Here is a 14,983-nt window from a genome sequence, read left to right on the forward strand (position 1 = left end):
TGGTATTTTTATTATAAGTTTAACAGTTAACAATTCTCGTTCAATTCTGCTAAAATTTTTATAATCCATCGTAATCTGTGTACATTTTATTTTGTATGCCTTAATATTTTCAAGTTTAAAGTGTTATAGATTTTCAGCAGCCAAAAGAAAAAAATACCTAATGTAAAGATGAACACCCTAAAACCGAGGCAGTCTTTTCATTTTTTAATACAACGAGATTCCTAATTGGCGATCAGAATAGGCTACATTGGTGCATAGAACTCCTTACTTATGGCAACAATAGGCACGCTTTCACCACAAGCATGCGAATAATCATATCATAGGAGTCGGAAGTGCGTTGGTTTCTTTCATGTTTTGCAAACCGGCCAAATATTTTTAAGCTTGAAAACTATATGGCACTTAAAACCGCATTAAGCATAGCGCTTAATTTAAGCATCATGGAAATTTCATGATATATTTTTGACAATCTAAATACGTAAAATATTATGGAATGGGGATATCTCGTAATATATTCCCATACATATGAGCAGAGAAAGAGGTGGAAGGCTGTAAGTTCTAGTCACGGAACCAGTCTTCTTCCCAGAATTCGAGTGTTACAATGGCGAATAACTGGAAACGCTGTTTAAGAAATATGCATATACACTGGTATTATCATCCATATTTTGAATTCAATTTTAATTTTTCTGTGCATAAAATTGAAAATTTGATTTTTTTTATATAGACATTGATTTCATCTGGATTGGAAAAAATGAGACTTTGACAGATTCTGATACAGCAAATAGTACTTATGACCATAACAATGCCAGTCCCTTCTGCCCGGGTGCTTCTGTTTCTCATTTGACACTAAAGAAATCGATGAAAGGCTGTGAGGATCCCTCGAATTTTATTTGCATTCAGAAATCACAAGCTTCTTCTTTAGGTATTGTAAAATCATTTTTTTTTATCAGTTTTTAAATTATTAATGTTTTTATATTATCATACAAAAAAAAAAAAAAAAAAAAACTCGCGATAGTGAATTGTCAACAAAAATTAATTTGGAAAGATTAAGTATTGTGTTACCATTTTTTGTTAGCTCACTAGCATCAATAATACCTATTGTTTTTCCAGCTGTGTGTAAAGATCCAGGATCCTTAGAGAATGGCGCTTCCAAACCTGTTGGACAAATAGACGGCGTTTACTATGTGGGATCCTCCATTGAATTCTCATGTCAATCTCTACATTATCTGAAAGGTGAGGAGAGTATATCTTGCACAACTAGTGGAAGTTGGTCCCACACCAAACCAGTTTGCATTAAAGGTGAGTATCTAGTGTTACATCATATTATATATATATTGTTTAGTATCAAGTTCTGCTTCTAGCCGTTATTACATATCCTACCGCGGAATCTCTTTTAATCATCAATTAAAGCACTTTCTTTCCACTTTCTTTCAATTTTACCAACACTTTCTTTCCATTTTCGTCTCTTTCAGTAAATGCATGTGAAGATCCACCCATTCCGATTGGTGGATTCGTAACATATTTACCACCTTTGAAATCTCCCGCCGCCCAAAGAGCAGCTGTAAACAACAGAGGAACTATTCAAGGAATGAGGTAAGCAGCAGAAGATTGCTATTAATTGCACTGTGTAAGTTTTAATTAGCTTACAATATCTTAATATGCTGGGAATATCTAAAGGAATCCACTTAAAAAAATCCTGTCCTTGAAATCTTTAAAAAATTAATTCGAAAAGTGGTACTTAAGATATATCATTTTAAAGATCGTTTTAAGATCAATTATTAAAAAAAATTTTATATATATATATATATATATATATATATATATATATATATATATATATATATATATATATATATATATATATATATATATATATATATATATATATATATATATATATATATATATATATATATATATATATATATATATATATATTGTTCACGATGACTTTCAGAAGTGATATTAATAACCAATATTTCTATTCTAAGGAAATTGTCAGATTATTAATATATTAGATTTCAGTCACATTAATCAAAGCTTTAATATACTGTTCTTCTAAAAAAAAAGTACAGTATTAATAGCAAATTAATATTAAGGGGAGAAGAAAATAGCGTTTGCCAAACAATGGCCGATCATTATTGTAATCGAAAAGTAAAAATGTATCAAGAACCCCATTTGTTTATCCAGTACGACCGAAGAATGCGTCTGTTTTTTTTTCACATTTGAACTTATTTAAATATTTTTATTGTATTGTTTATTGCTTTATTGAAATTACATACATTTGCAAGCTTGTGTGCTCAATTTAGGATAATAAACCTTTGTCAAGTAGAAGGACAGATAAAACAATTCAGAGAAGGCCATCACGAAGAATACATCCTGGGTTACGGCGGGTTTTGAACCCACCACGCTTCGCACAGCGTTTGGTGGGCGACACGGCTCGGCCAGGGAGGCCCCGTTACTTTGTAACCGGTATCGAGCATGCAGCTTTTTTTTATAGCTATGATTATTAAAAATATATTTTGGGTGGGTCATTACGAAACATCCATTATATTTTAGCCCTCTTCTTTACTTTCTAACTTTGAAAAAAGAAAAGCTAATGCACTTTTTATTGTATTGAGTATCGTTAGGGTGTTTACTGCTTCAGTGCTTTCAGTACATTGTCTCAATAACTTTACAATAAAAAAAAAATTTTATACTCCGATACTCTTTATTCAGTCTATTGATTTTTCATAGAGTTGGAAGATTGCCGGTAGGATTATCTGGTCATTCTGGAGCTCCTCAAAATGCCATCAGCATCACAACTACTCCAGAACCTGAAACTATATCCTTACCTCCCGGACTTCACAGGATTGGAGAAAGAGCAATGTATGATTGTGAATCTAGGTACTACAAGCTCATTGGGTCCAGAACCAGAAGATGCCAAGGAGCAGGTGAATGGAGTGGAAGGCCACCAACTTGCATACCAGGTTCGAACAACTTAATTTTACTGGTTTTAGTTGTTAAACAGATAATATGTGTTCCTCAACAGGAAGATTAATCTAAGATCTTCTTCGAAAATGTATTCGATAATGATCCTGGAAATATTTTAAATATTTTTATACTAAGACTAAAATAAAACCTGTAACGCCTTTAACCTGTTTACATATCTCGATTAGATTTTATTTTAAAAAGTTAATAAAGTGAACTTAAATAAAAGATAACACTACAGAACATGTGTAAAGTTCACAGTAATGATGAAATATGTTACTTTCGGACCGAAACAGCTTACCATCCCTTTGCATCTCTTGCTGGGAGGGGAGGACACTCATAATTTGTTGTATGGTGGTCCCAGTTGAATTTTAGTGGTCTCATTATAACGGACCACAGTTAATTTAGTGCTCTGTAGGATATGTTATTTTCTGTGTTGAAAATTGAGTTTTTCATGATATTAAAAAGAAAAAAATATATAAATATTATCGAAATTTGACCAATCAATATGAATACAGTCGATGTAAAATTAAAATAATCAAATCCAATATTTTTTTTTTGCTACAAATCTTTATTCTACTAGTTATCTATTTACTATATTGATTATTTTTAATACCCATGTTATGTCTATTTACCTCTATATACAAGGTAAGTTGGCACAGTTGAAACAATTTTGTAATATATATATATATATATATATATATATATATATATATATATATATATATATATATATATATATATATATATATATATATATATATATATATATATATATATATATATATATATATATATATATATACATATATATATACATATATATATATATATATATATATATATATATATATATATATATATATATATATATATATATATATATATATATATATATATATATATATATATATATATATATATACATATATATATACATATATATATATATATATATATATATATATATATATATATATATATATATATATATATATATATATATATATATATATATATATATATATATATATATATATATATAATATTATATTATACATTATATATATATTATATATACTGACCACATTGTTACAATCATGTCGTTGGTCACGAAATCTTAAAGCTTTAACCTCCATGACCTTAATGGCCTACAACAAGCAGCTGCGGAAGTGCTTTACTCGCCTTACTAGCGTTAAAAGTATTTTGCAATATTTCCGTTGTAGTTTAGTAATTGGTTTTTTCCCCCTTTTTTCAGATTATTTTCGTGTTTCATAATTTAGCAAAAATTCTGTGAAATTTAATAGTCTAACTTTTTGAACATCTCTTTGTGATTTCATTTTCCCCATTTCATTTCAGTCTGCGGACGATCGGATTCTCCAAGATCCCCCTTTATCGTTAATGGAAATGCATCCGATATAGGGCAGTGGCCATGGCAAGTTGGCATAGCACGCCATTTACCTGATTTGGGACAATGGTTTCTTCTGTGCGGGGCTTCTCTACTTTCCGAACGATGGGTGATAACTGCAGCTCATTGTGTCACCTATGCAGGAACAACGCTTGTAATAGAACCGAACAGATTCCAACTTTATTTTGGAAAATACCATAGACAGGATACTAAAGATGACGAATACGTTCAAGTGAGAAAGGTAAGATATTATGGACTCAAAACTTATATATAAGAACATCTTAATAGTTCAAGATTCAAATATATACTTTCTGAAAGTGGCAGATCTTTATTATAACATAATACATTTCAGTTCGTGACATTTCTTTTCCGGAGATATCGGTTTTTGCCATATCGCATTTCGTTCCCGTTACTAATTAGATCCATCTATTTCGATAAAGAAAATCATTTCTTGTTGTTCAGTAATGGTTGTGCTTTAATTGATATTCTCATTATAAGGACTTATTTGGTGTACAAATGAGTTCAGTCCGTTTTTTCGTGGTCAAAAATGCATTTACTTCAGAACAAATTGAATTAGCAGATTAATAAAAATATTGTCCATCTCTGGTTATTACTTTTTCCCACCTCTCAGGCAATTTTCGAATTCAATCTCGAAAACATGTCTCGTCTTTTGAGGCGATCCAAGTTAGGAGCCAATTTTCGATTTCTGCGAAAGAAGTGAACTGGTGACCTGCCAAATTGTGCTGCATCCGTCGAGACAACCACTAATCAGGAGGAGCAATGTCCGGCGAATACAGCGGGTACGATAAAATATCCCACTTGAGTGTTTCCAAATAATTTTCACGACTTTTGAGACATCAGGCTGACCGTTATTATGCAGAAGAATAACTTTGTCCTGTCTTTGCTAGTATTCCGGCCGTTTTTCTCGTAATGCACGGCTCAAACGAACCAATTGCAGTCTATACCGATCGCCCGTAATGGAATCACCAGATTGTAGCAGCTCATAGTATACAAAACTATTCACCATTCTTGAAACGTCGAAACGATTCCCTACATGATTTATCAGTTGGAGCATTGTCACCATAAAATTCTACCAGCATTCGATGCTCTTCAGCTGCACTTTTCTTACGATTAAAGCAGAAACATAAAACCTCCCACAAATGGTGCTTCGTTGCCACAAAATTTAACATATTCAACAAAGTAAAAAACTGGGTTTTTGTAGGAAACTGAAAGCGATATAAACTGAATCTTATTAACAAATGTTTAACCTCTCTGAAACCACCGAAACCAGCTGTCACTATATAACATTCATAACAGCAGAGCCATCTTTCAAAAACGGACCGAACTAATTTATACTCCCAATATATTCCCATTATAGTGGACCGATGTTCCCGTTATAATGACTAATGCCTCTTCTTTGACCTGAATAATAAATTGACTCAGAATGACAAAATATTTAGAATATTTTTCACGAATTTAAGGTGTATGACGTCATTTTAACTCACCTTATAGCTGAATTTTTTTTTTATCTTCAGCTAAAAAAAAAAAAAAAAAAAAAAAAAAAAAAAAAAAAAAAAAAAAAGATTTTCTTATACTTAAGTACCTTATTCTATTAAAAATTTAAAAAAAAATAGTTCAATGGTAATTGAAGTAATTGAAAAAAATAATTCGGCAGTTGTTTTTCTCAAATAAGCAAAGTATTACATCAATTGCGGGAAGATTTTATTGTTTGTGTTTTCATGCAGATCTTATAGTAATGAAGCTTACAGAGCATGACAATACATCTTTTTTCAGATCGAGGAAATTCACATTCATCCAGACTATGATCCCGGATTAATGGATGCTGATATAGCATTAATACAAGTGGACTCACCCGTGCAGCTGAATAGCAGAGTTCAACCTGTCTGTTTACCCACTGAACAAACCACTAGAGAAAATTTAGTTGAAGGAAAAAAAGGAGTGGTAAGTTTAATTTTTATTTCACAATTTAGACCAAAATTTCCTTTTTCTCCATTCTCAATGTGAAGGATGGAAAAGCTGAGAAAATAGCCTACAGAGATGGATGTTTGCTTTACAAACAATTTGCCGCGAGAAATTTGTTTCCAGCCTGGGATCCGCCTGAGATGCACTGTATCTGATTGCTCTGGAAAAGAGTACAAATCTTTAGAAATGATATGCAAAGGACCATTCACACAGCATCTGATTTTCCAAAACGAACCTGCAGAAGTGGCAAAGTTGGAAGAGTTAAAAATGGTGGAAATGTTTAGAAACTATATGCAAAAGACCATTCACACTGCATCCGATCTAAACACTGCATCCGCAGATGTTTAGAAATTACATTTAAGAAGTTACATGCGGATTGAGAGTAGGCTTCTCTAAAGAATTTTCCCCTCAGTTAATTTAAAAAAGAAAAATATTGAATATCAGCAGAGTCAAACTATGTAAACTAACTTTGTGAAACAACACAAAATAAAAGATTTATGTTTCAAATATTAAAGATTTGTATTCCTTGCGAAACGAAACATGACGAAAAAAATCGGTACTTCACAAACTATTGTTAATAGTTTGCGGGCCTATCGCGTTCGTACTAAAATGCAAAACTTCTGAAATTTTTTTTTAATAAATTTCAAATCCAGGGCAAATGAAAGGGAATTCGTTTATACTTCAAAAAGTGTCATTCAAATAGGGAGAAGGGCAGAACTATCAATTAAAATTAAAAAAAAAATCATTTTGAAAGGCAGTAGAATTGGGATGAATAATCAAAGCGAAAGTTAGATTAAAACATATTTTAATTATTACGTTTTATTTTGCATTGCGTCTAACGAATTTCTTTTCAATAAAACGAGGACAGATGGACATAGATTAAGATAATCGTTATATTTCAGTTGACAGATGGTGCTGTATTACAAAATCGAAAGAACAGAACGTTTTCAAATTCTGACCCATCATTATTGAGGTCAATAAATGCAAAGGAGGGATTAAAATAATCTAAAATCAGTTTATTTGATGATAAAGCTTAAAGGTGGTTCCTGGTAGTGACATTCCAGTCCCACAAGATAAATAAACTTGTTTTTAAAGTCTTTTAAGCCCTCATTTACTTTTTCCGAACTCAAAGCTTAATACTAATTACTCAGAGTTTGAAAAGTGTTTTATTTTTTACACTTCAATGTTAATTTGAAATTTCTAATCTGCAATGATTCTATTAAAAGTTTATAGACGGATCCTAATTCAAGTAGGTATATAATCATTAAACACACTTAATATTCGAACGCAAAATACACTGCATATCACTGCATAAAAAAGAATATTAAGAGTTCTTTTTGCGCGCGCGCGCACACACACGCGCACACACACACGCGCACGCACGCACACACACAAAAAAAGGAAGAAAGAACGGAAGAAAATCAACTTACTCTATAATGACCAATGGAGAATTATATGAATTTATTTTCCTTACTTTGTCAGTAAATTTTGATTTTTTTTTTTTTTTTTTTGATTTCTAGTTTTATCTTATTCATTGAATTATGTTCTATTGAACCTATTTACCGAATTTCAAATTTGAAGGTTGTGAATAATTTTATAACTGAAACTTTGAAAAAGTATTGTAAATGCTTATTATCTTGAAGTTTGAACTTCGATAAATACGTTTAGTAGAACACATTTCAATGAGTAAAATGGAACTAAAAATATTCAGAAATAATTAATTAGCTTTTCAGTTTTTTAATATTAATCACAGTTAAAAATGATTCTTTGTTTTAACATAGAATTAATTACAATATCTTTTTATGTCTGCAAGGGAATCTTTAAGCTATTTATCATTTTTATGGTGCTGAACCTAAAATTACAGTAGTTGAAACTGTAATTACGCATTTTCTGCTACTTCAATTGTCGAGCTAAAACGTAGAAAGCAGATTATTTTTTTCAGACCCTCCTCACATTTTCGCGAAGTTACTTAAATTGATGGTCGATGAAGTACAAAGTGAGTGATGGTCAATCATATAGAGATACTTGATCCAGCAAAAGGACATGGATTTCCATTTACTACGAGGATAACTTGGGAGAAGAGAAAGGCTATTGATCGGAGTCAACTAACAAGCATCTTCATTGTACTGCGATGGGAAAAATGTTGATATTTTCCATCTTTTATGCACCATCTAACTTAATGAGTTCATTAATATTTAAAAGATATTTATCTGATAAGCATTTAAAGGATATCTTTATAGTATAATAATAAAATACATCCATTTCCTATATTACTGATCCATTCACAAGAACTAACTCCTTAGCACATTTCCTACAACATAGATAGAAGTAAAAAATACATTGAGTTGGATATTTGGTCTGGTTTATCAAAGTTTCATGAAATACAATTTCAATTTTACAGGAAGATGCATTGCAATTGTTATGTTTAAAGTTCGATAGAATAGTTAGGTGTTTTATTTTTCTCCATCAGGTGACCGGATGGAGACGTATTACAAATGTTATGTTTAAAATTTGATAGAATAATTATGTGTTTTACTTTTCTTCATCAGGTGACTGGATGGGGGATGAATGAAAATTCAACATACTCTGAAACTTTGCAGCAAGCAGTTTTGCCTGTCGTATCTCAATCAGTGTGTGAGAAAGGGTACGAAGATTCTGACTTGCCCTTGACGGTGACCGAGAACATGTATTGCGCAGGATTTGCCAGAGGTCGATCAGATGCCTGCAGTGGTGACAGTGGCGGTCCTATGGTTTTCACAGATGACTCCTCACGAGAAAGAAAATGGGTATTGGAAGGCATTGTCAGCTGGGGTAGTCCACAAGGATGCGGAAATCCCAACCAGTATGGCGGTTTCACAACTGTTAGTCAATTCTTGGACTGGATTCACCTTTTCTACTAACAAAAAGCACAAGAAATGTGATCACATTGAATGAGGAATTCATTATATTCTTACTGTTTGGTGATAAATGGAATATTCAAATCATATGTAACCATTTCTCCATACCTTTCACCCATAGAATGCATAATTGTACTAATACATATATGCGTAATTTGGATGACATCAAATAAAGAAAATTATTTTTTATGTAAGTTAATCTTTCTCAATCACAGTGAAATTCATTGAAACTTGCAATTCATTCATTAAAAAGAGTTTTTTCAAACAAAAGTTTGGACTTTTGTACCAAATGTAATCAATTTCTAAGCTATTATTAACAATAATAAATTAGTTTAACATATTTTCCAGTGTCCCTATTAATTAATTTAGCCTTTATGTTTTAGAAATTCTTTATTATATATCTCAAAGTCTTTTTTTTGTTCCGTTTACTTCCCATTTGAAAAGGATTTGATTTTAAAACTCATTGAAACATTTCTTTAAAAATTTTATTCCATATGTGTTGAAGAGGCAGAATTCTTAATTTATCAATTTGAATATACCCCACATCTTTTGTAAAAATATTTGTTAAAGTTTACTTTTGTAATGTATTTGCAGGGAAATCGATAAAGTTTAACAAACGTGTTTGTAGTTTTACAAATTTTTTTTGTAATAAATTTGTTTTTTACGGACATTTTTATAAAGTACATGAGTTACATTACATGAGTTTAATTACATTGTAACGTGTAAATTTCCCTAATGAGAATTGGAGTACGTTACATTTAAGGTCATTCGCAAACACATTTATATTATATGAGTTCTGTGACGAAGAACTGGTGAAGCTCGCTTCGAATTCTCTATACTGTCAGTGAATAACATGTAAAGAGTTGAAAAGTTTAATTTATTTTAATGCCAGAGAGTGGAAAGATCCCCTTACACTTTTTTTTTAAATGTAAACAAAAGATTTAGATTTAAATAAAAACGTTTTAATAACGATCATTTATTTATAAAACAAAAGTATTATGTAATACTGTTCTTAATATATATGTTTCATACTAAAGTTTTACCTGAACTAGAAAAAATGAAAATCTATTTGATGCAATTTAGGAAGACCGTTCGACAGCTGAAGTCCCTCAATTTCTGAAAATTATGATTGGAAATTGGAATATATTATTATTTGTTAAGTTTGATTTGTAGTGTTGCCGTTTATTTCCCTGCAGAATTATTTTAAATGTTAGAAATAACATTTTTACCAAATAAATACTTATCACGTCATGTAAAAACTGTGAACTGGAATTCTTCGATAGAGTGAATGTGTACAACTTCTAAGTTGAAAACTCCTGAGTCTACTCCACGTTCCCCCCCCTTTACAGAACTCGACTATTGTGTTCATTTTTAGTACAATTTTAAACTCAGTAATCAACTTTATGTGTTTTGTTTTGATAAAATTATATCTTGAAAAATCCCCTCATTCGTTGTTGTTGTTACTAATGCCACTTTGCAATATCAGCAAGCCCGCTATGGGAAATCAAACGATTTTAAAGCAGAGGGTGCATTTCTTGTTTCTAAGTAGCGCCATAGAAATCGATTTTAGCCACACATATTAATTTTTATTAAAAATGCATGTTACTACAGCGTGTACTAAAATTATTTAATAAGTCGAACAGATTTTTTTAACCACAGAGACTTCTCCAATTACCGCTAACACCAGAAACTGCCGACGCAGTTCAATTTATATCACTTAGCTAATTCCTGTGATGCCTCAAATTTATTTATAAACAATGAAATGTAGTACAATAGATTTCATAGCTGATTTTAATTAGTTTTTTGTACCTGCTTTGTATTGTTCGTCAATTCTCTGAACTGCTTGTTCAGTTCTTTCCGGATAACTTGCGCCTTTTATCTGTATTATCCGGACGGAGTACCAATAGATTGACAATAAATCAAGTTGCAGTCATGGATTGATATTCGCTTGTAAGCAAACACAATTTTACAGTTTAATTAAATCAAATTTAATTAGAGATTTAATAAAAGTTAGGCATATTGTCCATCTACAAATATAAGACAGGAATTAGGTATTTACAAAAGATCATATTTAAAAGAGTTACATAACTGTTGCTGGTTTTCCAAAATTAAATTGCGTGGTGCAGTTAAAAACTTCTTTAATCAATAAATATTCGAAAAAAATTAGGATGGTAACAATAATATTTTGATATCAAAGTATTTTCTTAGAAAGATACAAAATTTCCTAAAGTTTAACCTAATGGTTTTGAAATTTTTTTAAAAATTTTTGGAGGCTGTGATGACAGTTGCTTAAAAACATAAAGATTGTAGAGATATATATTCATGCAAGCTATCAGAAGAAATACAATAAATTCAATCAATTTGTTCCATTTTATCTTTGAAATTGCCCAATCTGAAGAAGCCTTTTTTCTTTCGACACATATTAACTGTCAAATGTTGTTGTTTTCGCTTATGACATGATACTCGTTTTTCATAAATACACACATATAAAAATCTGTAAATTTTTTCTTTTCGAATGTAAATAGGGAACTATTAAAAATTAACTAAGACTCGGGATTTCCATGAAAATCACTAAGTAACATTATAAGAAGTGAAGATGGTTGAGTGGTTAAGGCACTAAACTGTCGTTGAAAACAGCTGGATTTCGATCTTACTTGCAATAAGCTTAGATTGATGTATTGTAAGAGTTTGTCAATATATCCTCAAAATTAATTATCCAAATGTAAAAAGTTGAGTACCGACCTTTGGAACTCTCTTATCTAAAGGAAAATTAATCAAAAAATAATGTCTTATAATTACAACAACAACAAAAATTATCATTTAATTTAAAAATAGTATATAAAAAAGTTTAAACTATAAAGTTTTTCAACATCTATATATTTCTTTTAAAAAATGCATTAGTTACTTGAAAAATACAAAATTTAAACATCTGTTGAATAATCCAAGAAATATATAATAAATGAAAAATGATTTATATAAATTTTTATTTGTCGTCATTTCCGAAATTGTCGTAATATCAGTTGGAAAAAAAAACGTACCTCGGCATTTTAATACAAACCTTACCTGCATTTATTGTTTACCGCAGAAGTTGAGTGGAATTGTAGAGAATGGTACACTGTGAAACATTCCGCATCAAATTACGGTAAAAATTAACGGCATTCAGATTGTCGGTACATGTCACCATAAAATTCATTTTTAACAGAATATGTTATGGAACTAAAATCATATATACCATACATTTTATCGTAATATTTACCTTAAATTCGCTAAATTATACTAATTAAAAAAATATTGCTGTAAAAATTACTTTATAATATTGTACGGTAAAAATGGATTTTGTGGTAAAATGGATTTTACGGATTATGCACCCAAGGTGCTGGTATTTAATTCCGCAATTTGATACGAAATTTTTTATAATGTCTGAAAGTGTACAGAGTTTATTCAGTAAAAAATTTGTAATTTCTTTTTTTACAGTGCAGAATAACTTTTACAGTACAGGCTTTCAAAAATATCTTTAAAAATTTTTTTATGCAGATGCATTTTAACCCCTTCTCTTATCAATTTACAAATTTATGTAAGCGAAAAACACCAGCAAAAAAAAAAAATTACCTAATCTGTAACACACTTATTTAGGCAAAGAAAGTAATTTTAACTTGATTGATAAAACTTTTTATCGAGTATAGATTTTCCATTCAAATAATCGTTAATATATTTTAGTAATATTTAAGCCCATTTCTCCTTGGTAGAAAATACGCCTCTTCAATGCTTACGTATGAAAGTCGCAACAGTTTTCTGCAGAAAGCCCCTGTTTTTTTTTCTTCACTTTTGACTGTTACTATAATAATTCAATTTTAGATTTAAATTTAAGATGCCAATTGGTACAATAAAAATGTACGTCTTAGTTCATTGTACAACATTTTGTTTTAAATATATGTTTATTTTTCTACTGCTGTCAAATTTCTTAACCTATGAAACTGGAGCAGCGATGGCTCAGGGGATAGAGCGCTTGCCTTCCAATGAGGTGAACTGGGGTACGATCCTGGCAATGTCTGGTCGATACGAATTCCGCATCCGGCTGGCACGGACAACAGTGCTGACGTGAAATATCCACTGTGGTAGATGGATCATGGGCTAGAGTCCCCTTGCCGTCAGGCTAACCGTGAGAGGTTCTCGTGGTCTTCCTCTCTATGTAACGCAAATGCGGGTTAGTTCCATCAAAAAGTCCTTTACGAAGGCAAAATTCACCTAATACTTGATCCTTGTCTTCTGGATTGGGTTCAAAATTACAAGGCTACGAAGTTGAATATTAGAAGTCGTAAACCCAAAAATTGGGTCTGCTGTTCAACGACGAATACAAAAAAACCCTATGAAACTACGCAAAGTAATATTTTTTAAACAATTTACTTCCTATAATTTAACTTTTAATTCGAATTTTAAATTTTTTCAAATGCAATTTTTGTTACTTTTTGTATTTTTCTAGCAAACGAAATAGGAAATTGAGATATTTGCTTATGTATTTTTTGTATCTCCTATCAGGAAAATATAATATAAAGAAAGCATCTCATTAAAATAAAATTATGAGGGAAATCTTTTTCGAATATTCAGCTACCTTAATAATAAAACAAAATTCTTTTGTATGAAACTGATTCAACTTTAGTTTTCAATAAAATAAGTGTTTTTCATTTATGTAAATGAACCTAAATCTAAAACATGCATTTTTGTAGGTTATTTCTTGTTCTTCATACATTTGTCATGATAAAGATTTTGCTCTGGTGGTCGACGATCAAATTTTTATTTAATCTCAAACTTTATGTAGACTTATAAATAAAAAAGGAAATGAAATATTTCATATTTGACTGTTCCAATAAATCAAGATACGTAATTATAATAAAATACGGATTTTTCAAGGGTTATTTCTTCCAAAAAATTGTTAGGACCACTATTTATAAATATAGAGGAGGGTGTAGAAAAAACTAAATAATAAAAAACTAAATAGAATGGAGAAGTCGAAATATTTTATATTCTATTAATACATCAAATATAAAGATAAGTATAATTAAATATGGATATTTATCATAGTTTTATAAAAAAGGATTTCTAGGAAATACTCAAGACCGGGATCAATTTAGAAGAAGGATGGTTCTGAAAATATATATTTCATTGAATATACAAATATGTGCACAAAAATATGTCTGTTACATTTAATTAATTCTTTCATTAAAACGTGAATTTTGCTAAATTATGTAACTTTTTTTATTTATTTAACTTTAAATTTTATCGAGAAAAAACTATTTGCTTTAAAAAATTGCTTTAATAACTAAATTTTCAATTGCTAATGAAAAATATTTTATTGCTTAAATTTTAAAAAAACACTTTACAGACTCACGACTTCAATAAAAAAGGAAAATGCTTTATGCTTTGATTAAAGATGAAAAGTACTTCATACCCTAAAATTTTAATTTTCAAACAAAACTGCTTTAATTAGCGAATTCTTGACTGTAAAGGAAATGCACAAAGTATTCTTCATGTATGATGGGAAAGAGAAATGTATTCAGTTTAGAAACAAATATTAGATATATTTTAGAACAAATATATTTTATATACCAAATTGGATTTACCAAACCAAATAAAACAATGAACCCAAGCATTCCCTTATTGTGTTACAAAATTATCTAGCTTTTATTATCAGCTGAGTTATTCTCTGGGACTTGATTTTTATTTCAAAATT

General features: G+C 30.2%; 1 protein-coding gene across 4 annotated transcripts in view; it reads left to right on the plus strand.

The window, feature by feature from the left end:
* LOC107456777 (limulus clotting factor C) overlaps positions 1-9,444 on the plus strand; it is a 43,551-nt gene extending 34,107 nt beyond the window's left edge. For all 4 annotated transcript variants that reach the window (XM_087168164.1, XM_087168173.1, XM_087168162.1 and 1 more), the window contains 7 exons: positions 722-919; positions 1,108-1,296; positions 1,470-1,590; positions 2,734-2,966; positions 4,327-4,616; positions 6,170-6,337; positions 8,908-9,444. In XM_087168164.1, coding sequence (XP_087024290.1) covers positions 722-919; positions 1,108-1,296; positions 1,470-1,590; positions 2,734-2,966; positions 4,327-4,616; positions 6,170-6,337; positions 8,908-9,258 — 1,550 coding nt within the window. In that variant the 3' untranslated portion in view covers positions 9,259-9,444. The remainder of the gene's footprint in view (positions 1-721; positions 920-1,107; positions 1,297-1,469; positions 1,591-2,733; positions 2,967-4,326; positions 4,617-6,169; positions 6,338-8,907) is intronic.
* Positions 9,445-14,983: the final 5,539 nt, after the last annotated feature.

The sequence above is a fragment of the Parasteatoda tepidariorum genome, chromosome 1, assembly GCF_982258835.1.
Source record: "Parasteatoda tepidariorum strain Cologne lab strain chromosome 1, Ptep-v5.0, whole genome shotgun sequence".
NCBI lineage: Eukaryota > Metazoa > Arthropoda > Arachnida > Araneae > Theridiidae > Parasteatoda > Parasteatoda tepidariorum.